The following is a 22,326-nucleotide window of genomic DNA, read 5'->3' on the forward strand; positions in this document are numbered from 1 at the left end:
AGCAGAATAATGCTGGAAGAGTGAATGATGCTAAAACAGACCAATCCCTCTGTGTGGCACTTCATCCATAAGAGTTACAAATTAAAATTCCTCTCCCCACACTCATCTCCCTTTCCATAGCAGCACCAGCCTTCTCCCTGAACTCTGTTATTGATCCCAGATTTCTTTGTTTCCATTCACACCTTGCAATCTGACCTAGTTACAGCAATTCCAGTTGAAGGTAACCATAGAAACAAAGAGCCACCAGGCTGCATCACCTGATGGCTACATCACATCTTGGAATTCTGTGCCTGCAAAACACTGGATGGAATGTTTTTATTTCCATCCCTTCAGCAATTCATATTAATAAACACTAATGGATGTTTAGTATCTTTAAAAACATAATTATATTCAGAACAGTGCAGTAATTATTTCAAATTCTCTTTTCCCCCATCATCAATTGCACAACAGAATATTTATCCTAAATTTAGTTGATATTTCTGGTCTTATATCATGAATACAGGTGACATGCAGAGATCAGTTTTCTTTTTCCTATATTTGTTAAAAGCAAATAAATTCCATCTTCCTGCACGAGTTAAACCTTTGGATACTTGCTTTGAGGGATCTTAACAGGCAAAAAGCTCCACTACACTTGATAAAATCCACTCTTGTTCCCTTCATGTGCTTCCTCTGGTTTCAGCAGCTATAAGGGCTCTTAATGTCTTATTAACAGAAGTTATACAATAGCCCTTGGAATTTTCTTCCAAGCTCTTTCTGACATGAAATCCCTGATTGTGATTGTTTTCCTCTCAGCAGATGATTCAAGACAAGCCAGGGAAGCTCCTGGAATCACCAGCTCTAAGCAGTGAAGGTTTCTGTGTCCTGCCAGTTGCCAGCAGTGCTTGTTTGCCCTGCCCTTGCCCCACTCAGGATCTCAATGGATGTCACAGTGACAAGAACAGGACCTTTGTCATGAAAAGGGACAGGAAAAAAACAGCTGCTGTTATAGACTCCCCAGCACCCTGCATCCAGCTGGGATTCCTGGCATCAATCCCTGCTGGAACACAATTAACCAGGTAAAATGAGTCCTTCAGTGCCCTGACTCCTTGTTTTACCTTCACTGCTTCCACCTCTGTATCTGCTGTCACCATCATGCTGTGACCCAGCTCCCCAGAAACCACCCAGAAACTACCATGAACCACCAAAAATCCAAGGGGAGGGAAAAGATGGTCTTTGGTTCACTCCTCTGATCAACCTGCAAATCTGGTGACTGGAGATCACCAGAATTTGGAGAAAATATATTAAAATTCCTTAATTCACTACCATGATTAGGCTGGAACTTGCTTTAAAATACCCAAGTGACCTGATGGTGAGGGATCACTAAATATTCACTAAATATTTGGGCATCTGGTGACCAAACCAGTAATCAGGGAAAGAAGGAGATGGGTTGAAAGGATTGCAGCCTTTCTTTTCTCCTTTTAGAGAAAATGAGTTACAAAGATGGATGGTGAGGTCTGAAACCACAGGGGGAAAAAAAAAAAAAAAGGAAAACAACAAATGCTGAAAAAACAGTTGAAAAGGGCAGAGCCTAAAAGAAGACTCAGTTCTTGGCTTTGATTCAGCCTAAGAAAAGCTGAAGATTCCAGGCACAGGGGAATTGTGGTGGCATGATTTACAGGCTTCTGTCATCAGTGCAATTAAAACAGCCACGCTGATGAAGCAAATGCAGCCGGAAACCACTAATTTAGTCATTATGTTACTACCAGGGAAGAGCCTGACAGATCCCTGTAACACCATTCCTACACCAGGCTTAGGATCTACTGCAAGCATCTGTGAAACACCAGCAGAAGAGGGAGAACTGGAAATATTGCCTTTATTCTTGTTGTCTTATTGGGAATGAGCTGGAATACTGGAATAAGTTGGCCTAAATGAGTTAGTGTTGTACCCAGAACTCTTTGTTAGGGTTGCTAACACTTCATACAATAAAGTCTTGATTTTTCATACAAACAGTGTAACTTCATGGAGTATTTGCTCAGCGCTCTGCTCTAATAACTCAACTGACTGATAAATGCAAAAGTGACTGTTTAGATGCAAAATAGACTGAGATTGTGAGGAGTTTGCATCTTGGCAGGAAAAGCACCCAGGAGTTACTCTGTGTAAGGGAGGAGATAAAAATAAGGTTATTTTTTGACCTTCAGAAGTCATAAATTCAGATTAGCAAATGAGGAGTGAGGTGGTGATTGTTTAGAGTTCTACACTTTTCAAAGCAAAACCTGAGTAAGGAAAAAAAGGAAAGGATCTGATGATAACATGGGGATATCAGCAGGACTTTCACTAGAAGTCATTACAAAGCAGCATCAGAACAGAGCATTTCTCTCCTTATTCCTGCCCTGCTGCAGTGTCTGCTGCTTTCTGAGTGTGATTCCCTGCTCCCCTGGCAGTTTGTGCCCTGACCCTGATAAACCCACGGGCAGCCCAAGATCCACTGCAGAATGTGGAATCCCTGCCAGCCATGGCCACACAATGGGGATTTCTGTTCCTTTGTTGGTTGTTTCCCTCTCAAAGTACCTCAGCTCTCAGCCGCTCTCCCAGGACTAGAGAAAAAGTGGAATATGTCAGAGTAAAAAATTTCATGGAAATATTTGATAGCAGTTTGTTTTAAATGCATGGACCGCTACAGCATTCCCACCTAAATCACTGAGTTCCCTTGCCTCAGGCTCCAGCCCCCCATTCCCTGCCCAGCTGTTTCCCACTGTGTTTGAAGTTATTATTCATTTTTATGTTCAGAGCTCCTCAGCCTTTCCCTCTTGTGAAAGACAGGGAAAATCTGGGGTCTTTTCTCCTTATTTTTATTTGGCAGAAAGGAAAAAGGTATCAAAAAGACTATTAAAAGTATCAAAAAGTTTAAAGGTACAGCTAAATCTGATTTTCACTCTGTTTCTCCCCCCCAAATCCTCAGTTCCTGCCTTCTTCCCCTTCAGAAAGCTGCTCTGTGTCTTTCCCCTGTTCACTGCTCTTTCCTGCTGCCTTCTTTTCCCACCACATGCCTTGGAGCCATCTGGCCTTACCAGGTGGTGGATCTCATACTATAAATTGGGTGAATCTCATACTATAAATTGGGTGAAAAGGAGGATTTTCCCTGCATCCATGAGGATTGCAGCACAGCTACGGGGCATTTCCATGTACTGGTGCCAGTCTGCTTGCTGCTGTCAAAGTCTAGTCCTTTCTAAAAACCAAATTAAAAGAAACTTATCAGACTTTGGAAAAAAACTTATCAGACCTTGCCTCCTACATAAAACTCCACAATGGGATGAGACAACAAACACAGAAAATGTTGTGGTTTTGCTACTTTTTAAAGCGCTTTCCTCAGGGAAAAGGAACTTTTTTTACATTAAACCAATGCATGAGACAGTGTAAAGATACCTGAGCTACCAATTTTCCCTGCTTTTTCACCATTCCAGTCTACTCCAGTAAGAAATCCTTCACTGACCCATTAGCTGAAGAGCAGACATGCCACTTCTATGTGTGCTCCCTGCAAAAACTCTTCCACTTTTACATCCCCCCTTCCCATACTTTGTTCCATTTCACAATCCTCACCTTTTCTGCCCACATCTCGTGACTCTTTGGTTAAACTCAGGGCTTTTATGTCCCTCACACAAGCTCTTTGTGCTGCTAAAGCTACACCGGGCAGCGACCGCAGCCTTTCACCCACTTGGCCATAGAGCAGAGCCTGTTCTCATCTCTTTGCTGGGGCTGGTTTGAGTCCCAGGAGCCAAAGAAAACTCGGAACAAGCCCTGCCTGAAGCCTGACAGCCTGGCTGGCTGTGCTGCAGGAGGCTGAGAGCAGCAGGGATTATTTCAGAAGCATCTTTCAATGGCTTGTCATTAAGTTACGGTGCAATTTTCCATGGGAGATATCCAGGTGGGGAATTCTGGGAGCTGATTTTGGTTCTTTGTCCATCTACAGGTAAATTCCAAAATGAACCAACCTCCTTTTCAGCTTATTTCATAGACTCAACATAGAATCCTGGAATGCTTTGGGTTGGGAGGGACCTTAAAGCTCATTCCATTCCAACCCCCTGCCAGGTTGGATGGGGCTTGAAGCACCTTCCACTATCCCAGGTTGATCCAAACCCCTCCAGCCTGGCCTTGGATACTTCCAGGGATAGGGAAGCCATAGCTTCCCTTGGAAACCTGTGACAGGTCCTCTCCACCCTCACAGGGAAGGATTTCTTCCTAAGTTGTACATATCCAGGCCCATCTACAGGACTAAAATCCCCAAATTCAAAGAACTCAGTGAACTTTTCCCTCACCACAAGCAACAAGTTTCAGGTCCACCTTAATGTGGTGTCTGGCCGTAATTTAGTCTGATCCTTGTCACAGGGCTATTTTGAACTAAACTAAATAAAACTTGCATGTCTTAGCAAAACATTCCTGTCATTTCTGACTTTCCTCACCCCACATCACAGGCAAAGATTGTCTAACAGGCTGAAGCCATCCTGCAGCATTAACACCAGGCAGAAACAGAGGAAAGCTCTGGCATGGCTTGGCACAAAGCTAAAGAGGAAAGATTTGGGTTGGAAGAAATCCTTCCCTGTGAGGGTGCTGAGGCCCTGGCACAGATTTCTCAGAGAAGCTGTGGTTGCCTCATCCCTGGAAGTGTTCCAGGCCAGGTTGGATAGGGCTTGGAGCAGCCGGGGACAGTGGAAGATTTCCCTGTCCATAGCAAGGGATTGGAACTGGATGTTCTTTAAGGTCCTTTCCCACCCAAATCCTTCTGTGATTCTATGGTTAACCCTGTGGGTTCCTTCCCCTGCTTAGGCCCTGCTCTGCCACTACAGAAAGGATTAATAATCCTCCCACTTATTCATGCAAAATAATCAAAGGAAAAGTTTCCTATTGCCAGGAAAGCTGGGGATCACACCTGCCTGGCCCTGGAAATTGGCCACAGGTCCTGTCAGAGTAAACAAAGCCGCAGGGAAAGAGGTCTGTGTTGTTTTTGTCCTTGCCACACCACACCTTGCGTAACCTAACACAGGAATTGTGTACAATAAAGTGCCCCATGGCAAGGAAAAGATGGCAAAGACGGCATTATCCCACCTGTTAATAAAAGTATGGCCTGGGGCAGCGGAGTTCAACCAGCTCTGCCTGTGCCACAGCAAAGCTGTGAAATCTGGCAGCCACCAGTGGCAGCCTGGCAAAAACAGAGCAAAACAATGCAGATTTCAGGCAGAACAGCAATAGCTCCTTTCTGAGCTCAGCAGTGAATAATGGGGTGGGAAGTCTGGGGGGAAAATGGCAGGAAAAGGAGGAAAAAGCAGGGAAAAAAGTATGAAAAAGAGGGGGAAAAGAAAAAAGGTAAAAAAGAGTAAAAACAGTTTAAAAAGAGTAAAAATGGTAAAAAATCGTTAAAGGAGAGGGGAAGGAGGAGAAAAGGGTGGAAAGACAGGAAGCAGGAAGAGGGGTGAAGTGAAAAAGGAGGGAAAAGGAGTGGAAGGGGAAAAGGCAGGAAGGAGAGAAGGAGAGAAGAAGAGAAGGGAGGGGAAAGGGGGCAAGAGGGAAGAAAAGGGGAAAGAAATGACGAAAGGGGGGAAGAGGGAAGAAAGGGAAACGGGAGAAAGGGGGAAAGGTAGAAAAAGTGGGAAAGAGGAGAAGGAAGAAAGGGGAGATAAAAGGAGGAAAAAGAGGTGAAAGGAGGGGAGTGGGAAAGGTGGGGAAGGGAGGGGGAGAAAAGGGAGGAAGAAGGAGAGAGCAGAGAAGGAAATGAAGAAAAAAAAAAGAAAACAGGGAAAAGGGGGGGGGGGGGAAGAAGGGGAAGGGCAAGAAAAATAACGCGGGAAAAGGGAAAAAACCCAGCGGGGGCAGCTCTTTACATCAGGAGCCAAAAAATCTCGAGGACACGAAGCTCGGAGTGGGAGGTGGAGGAGGTGGAGGAGGAGGAGGCGAGGGGCTCCCGTCCCCCGGCGGTCCCGGCCCGCAGCCGCTTCGAAAGATCGGGCCGGGCCAATGGGCGGGAGCGGGAGGGCGGCGGGACAGCCGGGATTGGCGCTGGGGCTCGGCTGATCCCGGCGGGAGAGCCCCGGCACCGGGCGGAGCGGAGCCGGGGGGATGCCGGGGAGAGGGGGGCGGCGAGCCGGGCAGGGGGAGATGGCCGCGGGGAGGAGGATGCTGAGTTTGGGGAGGGGGGTGATGCCGGGGGGGAGGAGAATGTCTGGGAGAAAGGATGATGCCGGGAGAGGGAGGGGATGCCGAGGGAGGATAATGCCCGGGGAGGGATGCCCGAGAGGGGGGTGCGAGGGGGCGTGTGGGTGGAAGGGGCCGAGCTTCCCTCAAAACACAGGGCTATGTGCGAGGATAAAGTGCATCAGTGCGGGGACAGCCAGCCTAGGGGGCACTTCCGAGCAGGCGGAGAGAAGCGAGAAACAAAGAGAAGGGAGGACATGAGCGAAGGCGAAGGGAGGGAGCAGGGGATCAGCTGAGTTCAGTCCCGCCAGGAAAGCTCTTCCCCTCCGGCACATCCCCGAGAGGCGCAGGGACAGGTTCTCCCCCCTCCTCTCCCGCTCCGGTCAAGAAGACAAAGAATCGAGCGGCCCCATGGGGAAAGGGGGTGAGCAAGGGGGGGACTCGGGGGAGCCGGCGGCGCAGATCCGCTTCTACACCTGGGAGGAGATCCAGAAGCACAACCTGAGGACGGACAAGTGGCTGGTGATAGAGCGAAAGGTTTATAATGTCACCAAGTGGGCAAAGAGGCACCCGGGGGGCCAGCGAGTCATCAGCCACTGCGCCGGCGAAGATGCCACGGTAAGGACCGACCCCCGCGGCTCTCCCGGCTCCAGCAGCATCCTCTGACAGCTCCTTCCCTCCCCGAGGGGAGCCAGCTGCCTGCTGCCCCCTGTCCCCATCTCCCCAACACCTGCTGGACACCCGGCTCAGCCCTTTCGCTGCTCCCAGCTCGGTTCAAGCGGATGCAGGTCCCCCGCGATGGGTTGGTAGGGATTGCTCTGCTTAAGTCCTGCTGGTTTGCCTTTGTCTCCTGCTTGTGCCGTGCCTCGAGCCCTGAATTCAGAAGCAAAGTGTCCCAAATGTCCCCTTTTCCAGGGGGCAGTTTTTGACATGCAGAGTCACACAGCCAAGCACAAGGAGGGTTAAACAGAGGCCAGGCTGTGTCTCAAAGTTGCTTCTGTGAGGAGGCTTTAAAACAAGGAGCTTTTTAGCATTTTTTTCCCCAGGAGAAAATTCTCTGGAGAATTTGGTTACAGGTTGCTACAGAAAAGAGGAAAAAAAAACCAAAAAAAAAAAAAAAAAAAAAAAACAAACAGCAAACCATTTGCTGCTGCTCCAGCTGCTCCTTCGCTGGGTTCAGCCACCTCTCAGGTTTCAGTCAAAGATAAGAAACCAAACAACAACAAAAAAAACCCCAACCTTGAAACAGGAACAAATTAGAAATAAATTGTTTGTTGTCTGGGGTTCCCCTCAAAACCACCTTCCTCAGAAGTGCATCCAGGCAGCATGTTGTCCCTTCAGGGCATGTTAAAGAAATCCAAGCAGCCTCAGAGCTCTTCTCAAAACGTGCAGAGACCAAGTAGGAACAGGAACTGCTGGTCTCCCACGGCTCCTGACACCTTAGCAAGGAGGAGGCTCCATGTGCTACAAAATTTTTTGGCAGAACCTTCCCTTTCCATCAGCCCCCATTTCCCTGTATCCTGTGGGTATTTTCCATTCTTTTCCTTGAAGCACTGAGCTGCATTTTGGCCCTTCTGTCCCTTTGCAGTAAATCCTCTGAATGAATAGCTTTCTCCCTCAGAAAGATGGGCCAGGTTTTGCTTTCAACTGCTTAAACACAGAGCTGCTGAAATAGGAGGAGTTTGACTTCTATCCCCAAGAATTTAACTCCAGTGTCTCCATTAGCAACCAAAAAGCATCTGTTACTGCAGAATCCTTGAAAGGGAGACTGAAACACAGGTTGGTGGCTCCAGGATTGCTGGTTCTCCTCCCACCTCCCCAGGCTACATTGCATCCACACTCCATGAAGGCATGGCCTTAAAAATGCTCTGAAATTGTTAAATCACCGCTCCGAGCACTAACCCAGGATTGGAATCAGTTTTGCAGCTTTCCTGTGGTGAACAACCATTTAAAGCCAGAAAACCTCTCATTCAGGAGGAGAACCTCTGTGGTTTTAGATTGGATTTTAGGAGGAAATCCTTCCCTGTGAGGATGCTGAGGCCCTGGCACAGGTTGTCCAAAGAAGCTGCGGCTGCCCCATCCCTGCAAGTGTCCAAGACCAGGCTGGATGGAGTTTGGAGTAACCTGGTCCATGGAAGGTGTCCTTGCCCATGGCAGGGGAGTGGAATGGGATGATTTTTGAAGTCCTTTTCAACCCAAACCATTCCATGGGTCTCTGGTTTTTTTGAACGCAACATCTGAGTCTGGGCCAACCTGCTCTGGTGTCATGTCATGCACAGAACACCAAGGCAGGGACACTATGCAGTGTCTCTGTCCCAGAAGTGTTCAGGGATGTAAAAGAAAATCCATGTGCTGACCTCTGTAAGCACTCCCAATGCTCAAGTACAGCTCATGTCTCAATGATACAAAGCTTTTTTTCTCACCAAAAGCAGCTGGAATAATTCCCATATCCCATAAAACACTTCGGCTTATTTGGTCAGTAGATCACAAAGTTGGGAGGTCAAGTGCCAATATCACACAGCATTTCCCAGGGATTATCTTTTCCCTTAAGCTTTTTATCTCCTGCAGTACAGAACTGAGAACAATTCCAAAATTCAGGTACTCTCTTATATTTGGGACCTATTAGTACAGGAGCTTAATCAGATAAACATAACAAAAATCCAATCCTTCCATCATTTGCAGGATCTCCAGGCAGTAAGCACCCAATCAGACCTCCAAAGACTTCTTTATTCCCAGCAGTTAAGAAGCATTAAAAAATGTTGATTCAGTATTATTTTATGTGTCACCCTCTCTCTTGCCCTTTCTTCCCCTTTTTTTTGTTTTCAACCAAAACTGCAGAGCCTTGCAGGAGACACAGTCAGATATTCACTTCCCCCCTCATTCTGCTTTTCCTTCCCCTTTCACATCTTCTACAAATTGTTCCAGAGAGGGAAACAAGGAACCAGAGTCAACATTTCAGTGACCCATTTCTGGGTCCAAGTTTTGATTGATTTTGGAGGACTTTGGGCCCGAGGTTGTTGCCTGGCATTTTTGAACTCCAGATGGAGGGCAGCTCCCAGAAGGGTCAGCTGGACTCAGGGAGCACTTTCCAGTCTGCCCTTTAGAGCCAGGAGGGAAATATTAGTTGGTCTCTACAATTGTTAGGCAATGGGACAAAGGTGGAAAGGCGGGAGCACTGTTCCCCTCACTCCTGTTTTTAACAATTTTTTTTCCCATACTCTCTCAGCACTTCATGGAACCAATCTTTCCTGCTCTCCTAGGTGAATTCCAAGAGCTGACTCCAGTTCTGTGCATTGAGGAAAGGGCAAGGACAGAGTAAGGGTTTCTGATCTGGGTCAGCTTTCTGTCTCTGCTGCTGTCCTTGGGGTTAAAATTCTGGCTGTGCCATGTGAAAGGATCTGGCCAAGCATCAGGCACCTGTGGGATACAGGTGGACAGAAATATGTGGAAAGGGGAAAGCACAGAGAAAAAGAAGAGCCAGATAAACTTGTGAATGCCAGGATAAAAATGACTCCACAAAAAAGGCATTATTCTTCTGAAAAGTCACCACTTCTTCCTCAGCTGTTTTACAGCTGGCATCTCCAGGCCTGGCCAAAACACCCAGGAATATTTTTTGTGTTTGCAGTCACATCCAGCTTCAGTCACCAGTCAGCCCCTCTCCTGACTTGCCTCCAGGAGCAGACTTTCCAAGGGTATTTATATCTTAGGAGAGATTTGCACAAATTCCCCTCTGCCTACCTTCTAAGGGAATTAACAGGATTTAAGTATTTAGTTGCTTAGAAAGAATTTCTCGAGGTGCCTTTCACCATATGGCTGGATGCCATCCTGGGTCTCACCGTTCCCAGCACAGCAAATTCATCAGTGGAATTAATGTCCCAAAAAGTGATCCCAGAGCTGGAGGTCACCTGGCCCATTTTCCACGGGTTCCACAACTGCTGGAGGTGGGTGGGAATGACACAGTGAATAGGAAGCACATCTTACTCCTGGATCTCACACAGTTCCTCCTGTTTCCACTCCAGGATGCATTCCAGGCCTTCCACATCAATCCCACCTTGGTGCAGAAGTTTCTCAAGCCGCTGCTTATTGGAGAACTCGCTCCAGGGGAGCCCAGCCAAGACCGAGACAAAAATGTGAGTATTTATTCCTCAGCTGGGGTTCAGGCTGGCTATTCCCACCATTCTTACCCTCTTGGGATGCTCTCCAGAGAGGGAGAGGAGTTCTCAGTGACTGAACATCTCCATGTAGAGTATTTTCATCCTATCATGGATTCAAAAATGTGTGGAAAGGGGGTGACACTTTTGGCTGTACAAATATTCTCTTTCCCACAGAGCTACCAACAGCCAATTTCTGGCAGCCTATTCCCGGCACCCAGGCTGGACTGAGCCCATCCCAAAGGGAAATGGGAACTGAGACATGTGGAATGGGAAATGTGCACCAGCCCTGGTGACTGTGGTCCCTTCTTGCTGCTTCTTTGCTGGCGACCAAGCTCCAAAACATAAGTCCCCAGATGTCCCATTTTGGTGGCCTTGCTAAGGAGCAGCAGCCACTGCCCATCCTCAGGGCAGCTCTGTATCCCTGCTCATCCATTATTCAGGCCCAGAGCATGGCACAACTGGCTCTGGCCAGGAAACTCAATCCTGCCCCATTGTTTGTGGCTGGCCATGATTGTGATATATCTGTGTCACTCACAATAGAGGGGACAACGCTGGCTCCCAGTGACCCAGGAATGCCCCTCATGGATGGCTGCACAGGAGCTGGCCCACGGATTGAATGGATGACGGGTGATAGTGGGTGCTCATTATCAGAGCTCTGGAATTAGGCACAATAGCACTGAATTCCCTCTTGCTCCAGCTTCTCCTTAGTGCTTAGGAAGCTCATTCAGACAAGAGCCATCAGGTGATGTGATGCTCAACAGAGCTTGGATTACTCTCCTGGCTCCAGGTCCAAAAGGTCAGGATGTGGGCTCAGACCAGCCAGGATGTTTATTCATAGGAATACAGGGCAAAAACCTGGAATATAGAGCCAGGGTCCTTGGCATGGAGCTCATCCTTCCTCCATCCATCCCAAAACTCAGGCTCACTTCCAAGCCTCACCCTGCTCTTGCCTGTCCTGTTGCAGTCCCAGCTGGTGGAGGATTTCCGGACCCTGCGGAAGACAGCGGAGGACATGAACCTGTTCCAAGCCAGCCCCTTGTTCTTCTCCTGTTACCTGGGCCACATCATTGTCATGGAAGTTTTGGCTTGGCTCATGATTTCCTACTTTGGGACCGGCTGGATCACAACCCTCATCCTTGCCTGCATCCTTACAACTTCCCAGGTGACTGAGATCTTCCTCACATTGCCCTCCATCTCCATTTCTTTCCTGCTTCCTCTGATTCCCAATAACTTAACTATTTGATTTCTCCCTATCCCAGGCCCAGGCAGGGTGGCTGCAACATGATTTTGGACACCTCTCTGTCTTCAAGAAGTCTTCCTGGAACCACATCGTCCACAAGTTTGTCATTGGGCACCTGAAGGTAAAGGGAATTATGGAGCCAGGGAATTCTGGGAATGTATCACTTTGGCTGTGGCAGAGTAGGAAAGGGAGGCTCTAAACCTTCCCAGAGTGAGCAGAGGCACTAAAAAAGTTGGTAACCATTGCCCATGGAGCAACCTGGGCTAGAGGAAGGTGTCCCTGCTCATGGCAGGGAGTTGGGACTGGATGAGCTTTAAAGTCCCTTCCAACTCAAACCATTTCAGGATTTTCTGGGAAGAGACAGTGACCTGTAACTCGCTCAGAGTGTGTTTATTCTGTGTTCTTTCAATACGGATGATCCTTAGGGATCCCTCTGCAAGCAGCAGTCTCATAGCAACCAGCAACTCCACCACTCCCTGCTCGCTATTCTTTCCAAAGCAAATCCCACTTTAGCCACAATTTGACTCACACCACTCTAGTTCCTATAAATGATTGGGTATCCCCAACTTGGGAGCCGCTCTCCATGGATGAAATCTCCTTGTTCTCCTTGCCCAGGGTGCCTCTGCAAACTGGTGGAACCACCGCCACTTCCAGCACCACGCCAAGCCCAACATCTTCCACAAGGACCCAGATGTGAACATGCTGCACATTTTTGTCCTGGGAGACACACAGCCCGTTGAGGTAAGGAAAAGTGGGGAAAACATGGAAAATTACTGTCCGAGAGGGCCCTGGAGAGTGGTTGCGCAAATCCAGGAGCTGGCTCCCACTGTTAGACATGACTTACACAGGAAGGACTTCCAGGAATGCTAGAAAGGAAATGCTTAATCCAGGGATTTCGTCTGGCTACGTGGTCTGACAGCAGTCTGGAGCCAACCCTAGGGCTGAGGAGCAGCACTGAATACTAATTCCCAATCCATTTCCTGTGCTGACCACAGGAGAAAGTGTCTTGGGTTACCTTGGGAAAAATAATGCAGATGGGACTGGAGAGAAAGCAAAAAACCACTAAAGGCTGCTTCATGCTGCTGGCTTGAAGTACCAACATGAGGGGGGGATACAGTGTTCCTCAGTATTCCAGAAGGAGCATTTCAAAACTGAACCTTCCATTTCCATAGCAAATATCTTCCAGCATCAAGTGATTTTAATTTTAGTTCTGTCCACCCCCCCAGAGCCAAAATATTTACTGCCTGTTTACAAAAACCTGCTCAAAGCACTTAAATCATGGTGCTTTTCATAGTGGAACAAGGATTTCTAGCTTTAAAATCAAAACCCCAAGAAAATGGACAAGCAAAGACAACACAGGGAAATACAACATTAAAAATGGTTTCTCAGACAGATTTTGTATTATTGAGAAAGCAGACCATGGTTCTGTTACTTAAAGAAAAACCTAAACATTTGTGATAACAAGGAAAAACTGGATTTCTGCCTCAAAATATCTGATATTAGGCCAGAATCAGTCTATCCCAGTATTATCACATTGGTATAAAAATCCTTTTCCAAATGATGCCAAGCACACAGCCTTGCAGAGCTCAGCCCAGAGGGAATAATGTGCCTGATTTGCTGGTGTTACAAGCCTTCCCTTCCAAAAAATCAGACTTTATGCCTGTCACATTCATATTAGTATGCTGGCAGCTCTTCTCAGAGACACAGGGATGGCAGAAGGTGAAGTGCATCAAAATTCCATCAAGTAAATAGAAACTATCTTTAAAAATTGAGTTTACACCTAACACAATGACAAAGTTAGGACATTTAATCACTCCGAATCTCTTCTTACCCGTTCATGGGAATTCAGTCAAAACTCCCTGGTCAATAAATTAAGAATTTCTGCAGAGAATCTCTTTCTACCTGGGAATGTCCCAGTCCCAGGCTGAGCTGTCTCTTTGTGTCCTGCAGTATGGCAAGAAGAAGCTGAAGTACCTGCCTTACAACCACCAGCACGAGTACTTCTTCCTCAGTGAGTATCCACCCTCCTCTCTTCCCTTTTCCTGGAATGCCACTTGTCCTTTCCAGCCCTCACTGTGTAAGCAGAGCAACTCCTCAAATCCCAACTCATCCCACTCTTCCTCAGGACCCTGTGCAGGTCCCAAAATCAGCTCAGGGATATCCAAGCACCTGGAACATTGCCCCCATTGTAGAGCAAAGGAGTGTAAAACAGCTGAGGCTGGGAATAATCTCCATGTGAGAGGCTCCATGGAAAAACTGCATGTTTTTGCATTGCTTCCAGTTCCATGGAAGCAATCCCTCATGTCACACGCCTTCCCACCCCTCTGATGGCCAAACCATTTCCCTTTGCCTTGCAGTCTTCCCACCTCTGCTCATCCCTGTGTATTTCCAAATCCAAATCATCTCGACAATGATCAAGCGCAGGTTCTGGGCGGTGAGTGAAACATTCCCTCCATCCTTACGGGGTCTGGCTGGAAACTGGAGCAGAGAGGGAGGCCAGGGGGCAGGCAGGAATTACCCAGTGTTCCAAACATCACCAGCAAGGACACATTATCCAAGATGGGCAAAGTATGCCTGGTGTTTTCTCTGCCCCCCAGGACCTGGCCTGGGCCATCAGCTACTACCTGCGCTACTTCATCACCTACATCCCGTTCTACGGAGTCCTGGGATCCCTGTGTCTCCTCACGTTTGTCAGGTAGGGCATCCAGGGCATCCCTGCTGCTCTCCCATCCCTCCAGTGCTGTTTGAGCCTGGCCTCAGCTCTGCTGTGTCCCACTGCTTCTCTTCCCTGTCAGCATCTCTGAGTTTCAGCTCCTCTGGCACTCTCCCTGCACCTTCCCCTGCCCCGTGATGGTCCTGCCAGGATCCCCCTGCCTTTCCTCATTCCCTCTTCTCACACACTGCTGACCTCACTTTGGCCATGGCTGGACCCTCCTAGAGTGCCTCATCCCACCCTCTTCCCAGCAGACTGTGGAGGTAATTCTGTGAATGCTCCAACTCTGAAATCAAGCTGGAAAACTTATCACAAGCAGCCCATTATTCCCAAAATATTTGAAGAAACTCAAAGTGCAAGGAAAAAAAAAGTGAAATTGCAAATTGGATCATCTGCTTTTGCAGAAAACAAGCCTGGAACAAAGATGATTCCAGGCAATTCCTTGTCAACATCTATTCAAGTCTCTGCTGCTCCCTGCAAACCCCACTCTACTTACCTGATGTCCCCATGTCTGGTAGAAATTCTCATGATTTTTCCTGGTTTTTCAGGTTTCTGGAGAGTCACTGGTTCGTGTGGGTCACCCAGATGAATCACATTCCAATGGAAATTGATTCTGAGAAGCACAGAGACTGGCTGAGCTCCCAGGTAACTTGGAGGGGGGAAACCACCTCTAACTCACCCCAAAATGGGATTTTCTCAAAGACAGTGAGACTTACCACCACCCCCAGTGTTACCACCACCCCTTACTAGGATGGAGTGTCTTGTCCATCACTTCTCCCATAAAGATGTTCTCCCCAGAGCCAGCAGGGCTGGGGAAAGACATGGAATTCCAAAGTTCTGCAATTACTCTGACAATCAAAAGGTTACCTGCTCCTGGGGTGAGTGAAGCTGGATGTGACTGCAAATCCAAAAAACATTCCTGCATGTTTTGGCCAGGCCTGTAGATCCCAGCAATAAAACAGCTGAGGAAATAATGTTGACTCTTCATTTTGGAGCCTGCCTTTGTCCCTTTGGTCTGGAAGATGTGTGATTGAGTCCTCCCTTTCCTCTTCTTTATTCTAGAGCCATATTCTTGATATTTTGGCAGTTTTATCTCCCTGTACATCCAAGTAAAATGTGTGAGGGAGGAACCCTATCAAAAATTTGGTTGAATTTTAAGAATATTAAGAAAAAATATCTAATTTTATGATCATTAATGGCAAAAATACCTAAGAAATATTCTCAGAATATCACACTTAAGGCAAACTGAGCAATAACTACACGGGGATGGGGAAGCTTTGTGTCCACGTTCCTCCTGTTTTCCACCTTGGTACTGCTGTCAACCCTCTGATCTCCAATGGGAGAGGCTGAGATTTACAAATCTGGGCTTGGGCTGCTACATCACTTCACCACCAGCGAGAGTTTGATTACCTGAGGTCCTGAGGAAGGATTAAAACTCCCCTTGCTGCACCTGGCCACAGCAGGCTCTGCACTCCCAGAGCTCAGGGAAGAGGAATTTCACCCTGACTTTGGGATGAGCCATCCCTAACCCTCACAGCTCTCTCTCTCCCTGGCAGATGGCAGCAACCTGCAACATTGAGCAGTCCTTTTTCAACGACTGGTTCACTGGGCACCTGAACTTCCAGATTGAGCACCAGTGAGTACAGAGCTGGGATGGCACTGCCAGCTTGTCCCAGCCCAGGGGAGGGAATTAGGAGCTGGGGAAGGACTGTATGCCCAGGAAACAGAGTTCCAGACTACACAGGCATGGAAGATGTAGCTGCTCCATCCCTGGAAGTGCTCAACCCCATGCTGGATGAGGCTTGGAGCAACCTGCATTAGTGGAAGGTGACCCTGCCCATGGTGGGGTGGGAACTGAATGAGCTTAAAGATCCCTTCCCACCTAAACCATTCCATGATAGTGTGCTTCTCTTACAGCCATGACATTTTTCTCTCTTGCTTCAAAGCTTTCACTCTCACAGCCTTAATTTAGGGTTTAATTAGGAGTTTTCATTATGCATCTACCAGTTGCAAAGGCTGTGGGCTCAAATCCCAAGCAGCCACCTCAGAAAACTCCCCTCCCCTAAAGCATTCCAGTGTTTTATAGAGTGTGGGACTGTGTAGGATGCTGGGTACCAGATTCCAGAAAAAATATGGAAAACAGGGCCATATGGACAGTCTGTTGCCAATGGCAACAGCAAATGTAAAAAAAATAGCTTTTAGGGTGAGGCTGGCAGGTCTGGGAGCCAGCTTGGGAAATCTCCATGGACAAGCATAGGGCAAGGTGCCCCCAAAATCCTTCTTTACCCACTTCCACAGGTGGAAAAGTGGGTCACTGGGAATTCAGTTCAGCAAGAAACAATTATTCCCAGAGGAATGGTCAGCCATCTCTGAGGCTGTTCTCTCACTCCCACTGCCCTCTCATTGTGCTTGTGTCCCTTCTTGCACAAATTGGCTTTCAGTGTGCCCTGAGCATGGCTTTGCTTTGAGGCAGGACAGGAAAATCAGTTTTCACCACCTCCTTGAGACAGAGGAGTGTAAAGCAGGGGTGTCTCTGTGCCTCCCTTCCTTTGTTTGTGTAGTTTGAGGAGGAGGCACCAACAATGAGCCCCTGAGGATGCAAATCCTAATGCCCATCCCTTGTCGCTTGTCTCGAGAGTTTTCTCAGCTTTGTTTTCGCTCTCTCCTCTCCAGCCTGTTTCCAACAATGCCACGGCACAACTTCTGGAAGGTGAAGCCTTTGGTGAAGTCATTATGTGCCAAGTATGGGGTCCACTATGAGGAGAAGCCTCTCGGGAAAGCGTTCGTAGACATCGTTGGGTAAGGCCCTCCTGAGCTCCTGCAGCTCATTTTTCCAGGGACACCTGATATTTTCCAGCACAGAGGATCCAGGACATGGCAGACCCTTCAGAAATTTGTGTGTTGCTGTCAAAATACCAAACACTTGACCTTTAGACAGATACAAACCTGATCGTGGCATTTGGGGGCACGGGGGCTCAGCAGTGCTGGGGTCTATCTTAGAGGGCTTTTCCAACCCTAATGATTCTGATTTTTATAGCACCCTGTTCTGACAGCTGGTGGCTCCTGCTGCTGGGAGTTGCCAGCAGATCTCCTGCTGCAAAGTGAGATGAATCAAAGGGAAACGGGTCAGGTTACAGCCCCTGCCATGTCCCCTGAGAGCTCTGCCAGCAGCAACAGGTAATTCCCTACAGGCAGAGCTGGAGAGGATCTAACAGTCCTTGTCAGCAGCCTCGGTGTTGCTGTTGCTGTCTCAGTTCCTCCGAGGGGAATAATTCATGGCAGGGAACATGAGAAAGCTCTGCAGTCCAGGCACCTCCTGCACAAAGCACTCTGAGCATGGGCAGGTTGAAGTGGGGTGGCCACAGTGGGCAGGAGAGCTGGTTCCAAACCTGCTTTTGTCCCCAGATCCAGTTAGGACAGGGCCACACAGCACCAAGGCACAGTGGAGTGAAGCCTGGAGGCTCCCAGGAGAACTTACAGCCCCTTCCAGTGCCTAAAAGGGCTCCAAAGGAGTCAGAGAGGGACTTTGGACACGGGTCTGAGGTGACCTGTGGGAATGACCCGGGGGAATGGCTTCACACTGACAGAGGGTGGGTTCTGTGAGTGTGATCCTGTGATTGATATCAAATTCAGTAACAGCCTTCATTGCAGGAAAAACACGACAGAAACAAGATTCCCAAACTTCTCCTTTTCTTCCCACAGGTCCCTCAAGAAATCTGGAGATCTCTGGCTGGATGCTTATCTCCATAAGTGATCGTGAATCTTTCTGGGGAGGTGTGAGTGACCGGGAGGGATGGGGGGGACGTGGGGGGGATTCACACTTGTGTCTTTTACTCTCAGATCTCAGTCTAAATCCAGGGTTGGAGGGGAGTTTCCTGTCTTGCCAGCTGCTTCTGGTGCAGGCCCTGTTCAATCCATACAGATTTAAAATGTGCTCCAGAGGGTGGAAAGCAAGGCCAGCAGTGCAAATGTTTAAAAAAGGGACATTAATATCTGACCTTGACCTTCTTTTCACAAGATTTGTTCTCATTCTGCCTAAACCACACAAACCCTGATTCACACCTAAGGGGTTTCAGGCCTCAGTGAGTGTTTGCAATCCAAGGACACCCCAGTCAGCTCATGCCTCTTTCCCATGTTGGTGTGGAAGAGGAATCACATGCCACGGGACTGGCAGCTGCTGGACTGTGCTTCCAGCCCTGTCCAGAGCCCAGCTCCCTCCTTTCCCTGCCTCCTGCCCTTCTCTAACCATAGCATCCCTTTAGTGCAAGCTGTGACCCTGGCCCTGCACAGCTAACCCCTAACCACAGCAGGGTTAACATAGCCGTGTTTTTAAGATCAGCCCCTCCTACCAGGGGTCTGTAGAAGATTTCTGGGTTTAAACAGCAAAAGGTCTCCTTTAGGAGAGGGTCTGTTTTCTCTTTAATGAGCAGCAGGTCTGGCACAGCGAATCGTCAGTAAATCACACAAAAGACCAAAACAATCAAACAAGCAAAACGTGCTAATTGCTCCTCAGTGCTCCGGGGGAACCACAAACGGCCTTTTCACCATCCTGCCCTGCAGAAACCCAGAGTTTGCCTGTCTGCACATGCCTGGCAGGCACCGAGCCTCTTCCTGCCTGCCTGAGGCCAGGAGCCATGGCACTGTTAACCCTTTCCTTGGGAACAATCGCAGGAGAAAAGGAGTTCCTGCAAAAGGAGGAGCTGCTCAAATCCCAGCTGGAATCAGCCCTGCCCAGGCTGTGCTGCTGATCAGAGACCTTTGGAGAACCCTCTTACAAGCTGTCTAAAATTCTATTTCCTGCTCAGCACCTAATTACCAAAATTCACTAATAGCTTATCAGGAGATACAGCTGGACAGCTTCCATGTGCTTCTGGAACAGGTGACCTGACCTGAAATAAATCCAGGGGTTCAGGTTCAGCTGCAACACAGCAGAAGAGATATTTGGTTTAGGACAAAGGGCCATGGTTCCAAAAGCAGCCTCCAGCTCCAGCATCTGCCTCAGTGCTCCCTGGAAACACCAGGAGGGAGACTGGTTACTTTGCACGCCCCATTACTTCCCTCGGCTCTGAAACTGGATCCTCTCTGTCAAATCCTTGAATCCTAGCAGCATCCCACAGAATCAGCAAGGTGCTTCATCATGAATAGAGATGACTCTGGGACTGTGGCCAGCATTGCAAAAAAAGAAAATAAAATAATGTATTCCCTCCCCACCCTCTTTGGAGAATAAAATGAGATTTTATCTTTGCTTACATTGGGGAATTCAGCATCTTGCAACTTCAGCAAGCAATGTTTATGGTTTGTAAAGGGCTTGTTCTGGGGCTCTTGCTCACCCAAGTACCACCAGGAATGTTTAGGGTGAAAAGCTACCTAAGTAACATCCTTCTGGATGCTGTGATTTCCCAGGCAGGTAGTAAGGAGCTCTCCTGGAATTTTGCTAACCTCATCAGGACTGCCTTAATTTGTGCATCCCTTCCTTGAATGTACCTCACTGTGCTCCAGCAAGGATGACCACGAGCACAGTGGCATCAGCAGTGCAAGCTTTTAAATATCCAGCTTCTTCTTCTGACAGCCCTTGGGGGTTTTTTGTCCTATTTCCAGAGCAAATATTTTCCTCCTTAGCCCTGCCCCCTTCTTCTCTTCTCACTTTTCTTCTGGGGAAGCTGTTTGGGTTGATCTTGGGGAAATATCAGCTGTTAGGCAAATGGGCATTTTTTTTTCCCCAAAAAACCTTATTATTCTTTCAGGCAAAGCCTCTCTGGCTCATATGGCTTTTTCCTCTCCTTCCAAAAAATCCCAGTTTTCCCTCTTGGAATTTGAGCTGTTTTTTATGTGCCTTGATTCCTTGTTGACACCCCATCCCTGCAAGTGTTACAGGCCAGGCTGGATGAGGTTTGGAGCAGTCTGGTCAAGGGAAGGTGTCCCTGTCCATGGCAGAAGGGTGGAATTGGATGATCTTTATTTCCCCTTCCAACCCAAACCATTCCAGGATTCTACAAGCTCTCCCCTCTTTAACTGGAGCAGGTCAAAGAGATCCCTGACAAAGAGCCCTGGAAGTCTGGATCAATCTGCTTTGTTATCATTGTTCTCCAAGTGAAATTAGGTTTATCTGGAGATATTCCAGAAGTTTCAGTAAGACTGGAAATACAGATGGATATAAATGCTCATGAGCTTTGTCTCCAACAAGGCAGCAATGAGTGAGACACGAGCAGGTTAAAATCTGCCATCAAAATGACTGAAACAGAATTTTCAGCACAGCTTTGCCCAGCTTTCTGAGGACTAACCAGCTGACTAACTAGTTTCTCTGAAAATAATGAGGTGAAATCTTGTCCACGTTCTCTCTTGATAAAGGTCATTCATTTGCACTGTTATGAGACACAAACATGACAAAAACCCCAACTCCTAAGCCAGTAAGAGGTGCTGGGAGCCTGCCAGGGTTTCTTGAACCCAGCTACACACATGGCAATGGGGAGCTGGAAACACAGAGCTGGTTTCAGGGCAGAGAATCAAACAACAGCCAGGGAAGGGCTGGATTTGTTCTCCCCACTCACTGTGGGGGACTGGAGTAGGAGCTGGAGGACCAGGATGATTGAGGATGCCAGAGAAAAGCAGAAACTGCAGCAAAGAGAAGCCTCTGGGTGTGTTTTGGGAAGAGAATGAGAGATGGGAGAAGTTTGGGAAGGTCAGGATTCGGGGAGGGATGCATGAGAGTTGGAGAAAAATTACTGTGAGATGAAGGAGGAGAAATTTGGGATCAGGTGTCCCATGATCTCCCAGCATGGCTGGAATCAGCCTGAAGGGCTGTGCTGGAGACACAGGGCAGGACAGGGCAGAGCTGGGGCTCAAAGGTGGGGCAGGGACTGGTGACATCCACAGGCACCTCAGAGTGAGCTGGATCTCACACTGAGCCCCCCTCCCACAGCCCTGGGAGCAAGGACTCACTGCCCCCAGCTTCCAGGGAGAGGCACAGTGGGAATTAAGGGAATTCCTTGGAGTTTTCCCTCCAAGCATGGATTTGAGGAGTCTAGCTCCCAGCTGCTCACTGAAATAGTGCTTGGGAGGCTTGTCAGGACCTATGTCCAGGCACCATCACTCCCTGCTGCAGGGCTGAGCTCTCTGGCTGGATTTGAGGTATTCATTAGGGCAAAGACATCCTTTTCCTCAGTAGATGCTTTCCCAAGAAAGCCTTCCTAACAAAGCCCTAACATTTCCAATGTTAAAACAACAAACCCACATTCCTTATAGGACAGCTCCTGGTTATTCTTAATTCTTTGGAAAAAAAATCCAGTAACTCAAAAAGAACAATTTTTGTTTCTTGTGTATTCTACCACTCAATAAAATCATAACTATTTGTTGACCATACAGATGCTTTATGTGCTTTTTTTTCCAGAGCCACTGGTGCTCAGGGAATTTGTTTCCTCTTGGAGTGCCTTCTGCCATACAAACCCACAAGCAGGTGGCATGGAGATGCCAACTAAGCAAGTCAGGACATTTCTAGTGTGGGAATGTCACCATCCAGGTTTTGCTCTGAGATCAAAAACATGTTCAAATTCAGAATTGTAAAGAGTCAGAGTAGGATTTGATATAAAGGGTGATGGCATAAAGGGTGATTCAAGCTCCAATTTCAGATTTAGCCTTGTAACTATTTTTTTTTTTTTTAGCAGTTCAAAATCAGATCTCAAGCCAATAAGACTGTGGAAGCAAACTAAAAAAGGACCTGGGATCAGTCTTGCTTATTATGGCTTCCCTTGGTTTTCCTGGGGCTTTTTATGGAGGAGCTGTTAGCCAGTGAGAGTGGAAAGTCCTTTTTGTGGAAAGTCAGTGGTGAAATTAGTGGAATTACTTTGATACAATTGACTTTAATAGCACAGATGGATTTCTTTATTAACCTTCACAATCTCAGGATCAATGCTGCTGCTTCTCCTCATCCTGGGAACAAACACTAAAGGAAAGGAGATTTTCCTGTCAAAGATTTGCCTGGCCACTCAAACTTGGCCTCCAGACTGTCTGAGGAAGCAGCTGAGAACAAAATTGTTGTGAAAACTTCATAGAAGCATATT

At 47.8% G+C, this 22,326-nt stretch overlaps 1 protein-coding gene across 1 annotated transcript; it reads left to right on the forward strand.

Moving 5' to 3' along the window:
- The first annotated feature begins 6,323 nt into the window (after positions 1 to 6,323).
- LOC132328543 (acyl-CoA 6-desaturase-like) lies at positions 6,324 to 21,628 on the forward strand. Its single transcript, XM_059848465.1, has 12 exons — positions 6,324 to 6,780; positions 10,182 to 10,292; positions 11,281 to 11,478; positions 11,576 to 11,677; positions 12,172 to 12,297; positions 13,507 to 13,567; positions 13,914 to 13,990; positions 14,154 to 14,251; positions 14,818 to 14,914; positions 15,826 to 15,905; positions 16,943 to 17,068; positions 17,972 to 21,628. Exons 1-12 carry the CDS (start codon positions 6,574 to 6,576, stop codon positions 18,021 to 18,023), a joined length of 1,335 nt encoding a protein of 444 aa, XP_059704448.1. The 5' UTR covers positions 6,324 to 6,573; the 3' UTR covers positions 18,024 to 21,628.
- Positions 21,629 to 22,326: the final 698 nt, after the last annotated feature.

This window comes from Haemorhous mexicanus, chromosome 6 (assembly GCF_027477595.1).
Source record: "Haemorhous mexicanus isolate bHaeMex1 chromosome 6, bHaeMex1.pri, whole genome shotgun sequence".
Lineage (NCBI taxonomy): Eukaryota > Metazoa > Chordata > Aves > Passeriformes > Fringillidae > Haemorhous > Haemorhous mexicanus.

Coding starts and splice junctions, on each gene's coding strand:
- LOC132328543 (XM_059848465.1), top strand. CDS start 6,574: ATGGGGAAAGGGGGTGAGCAAGGGGGGGACTCGGGGGAGCCGGCGGCG. Junction 15,906..16,942: donor AACTTCCAGATTGAGCACCA/GTGAGTACAGAG, acceptor TCTCCTCTCCAG/CCTGTTTCCAACAATGCCAC. Junction 17,069..17,971: donor GCGTTCGTAGACATCGTTGG/GTAAGGCCCTCC, acceptor TTCTTCCCACAG/GTCCCTCAAGAAATCTGGAG.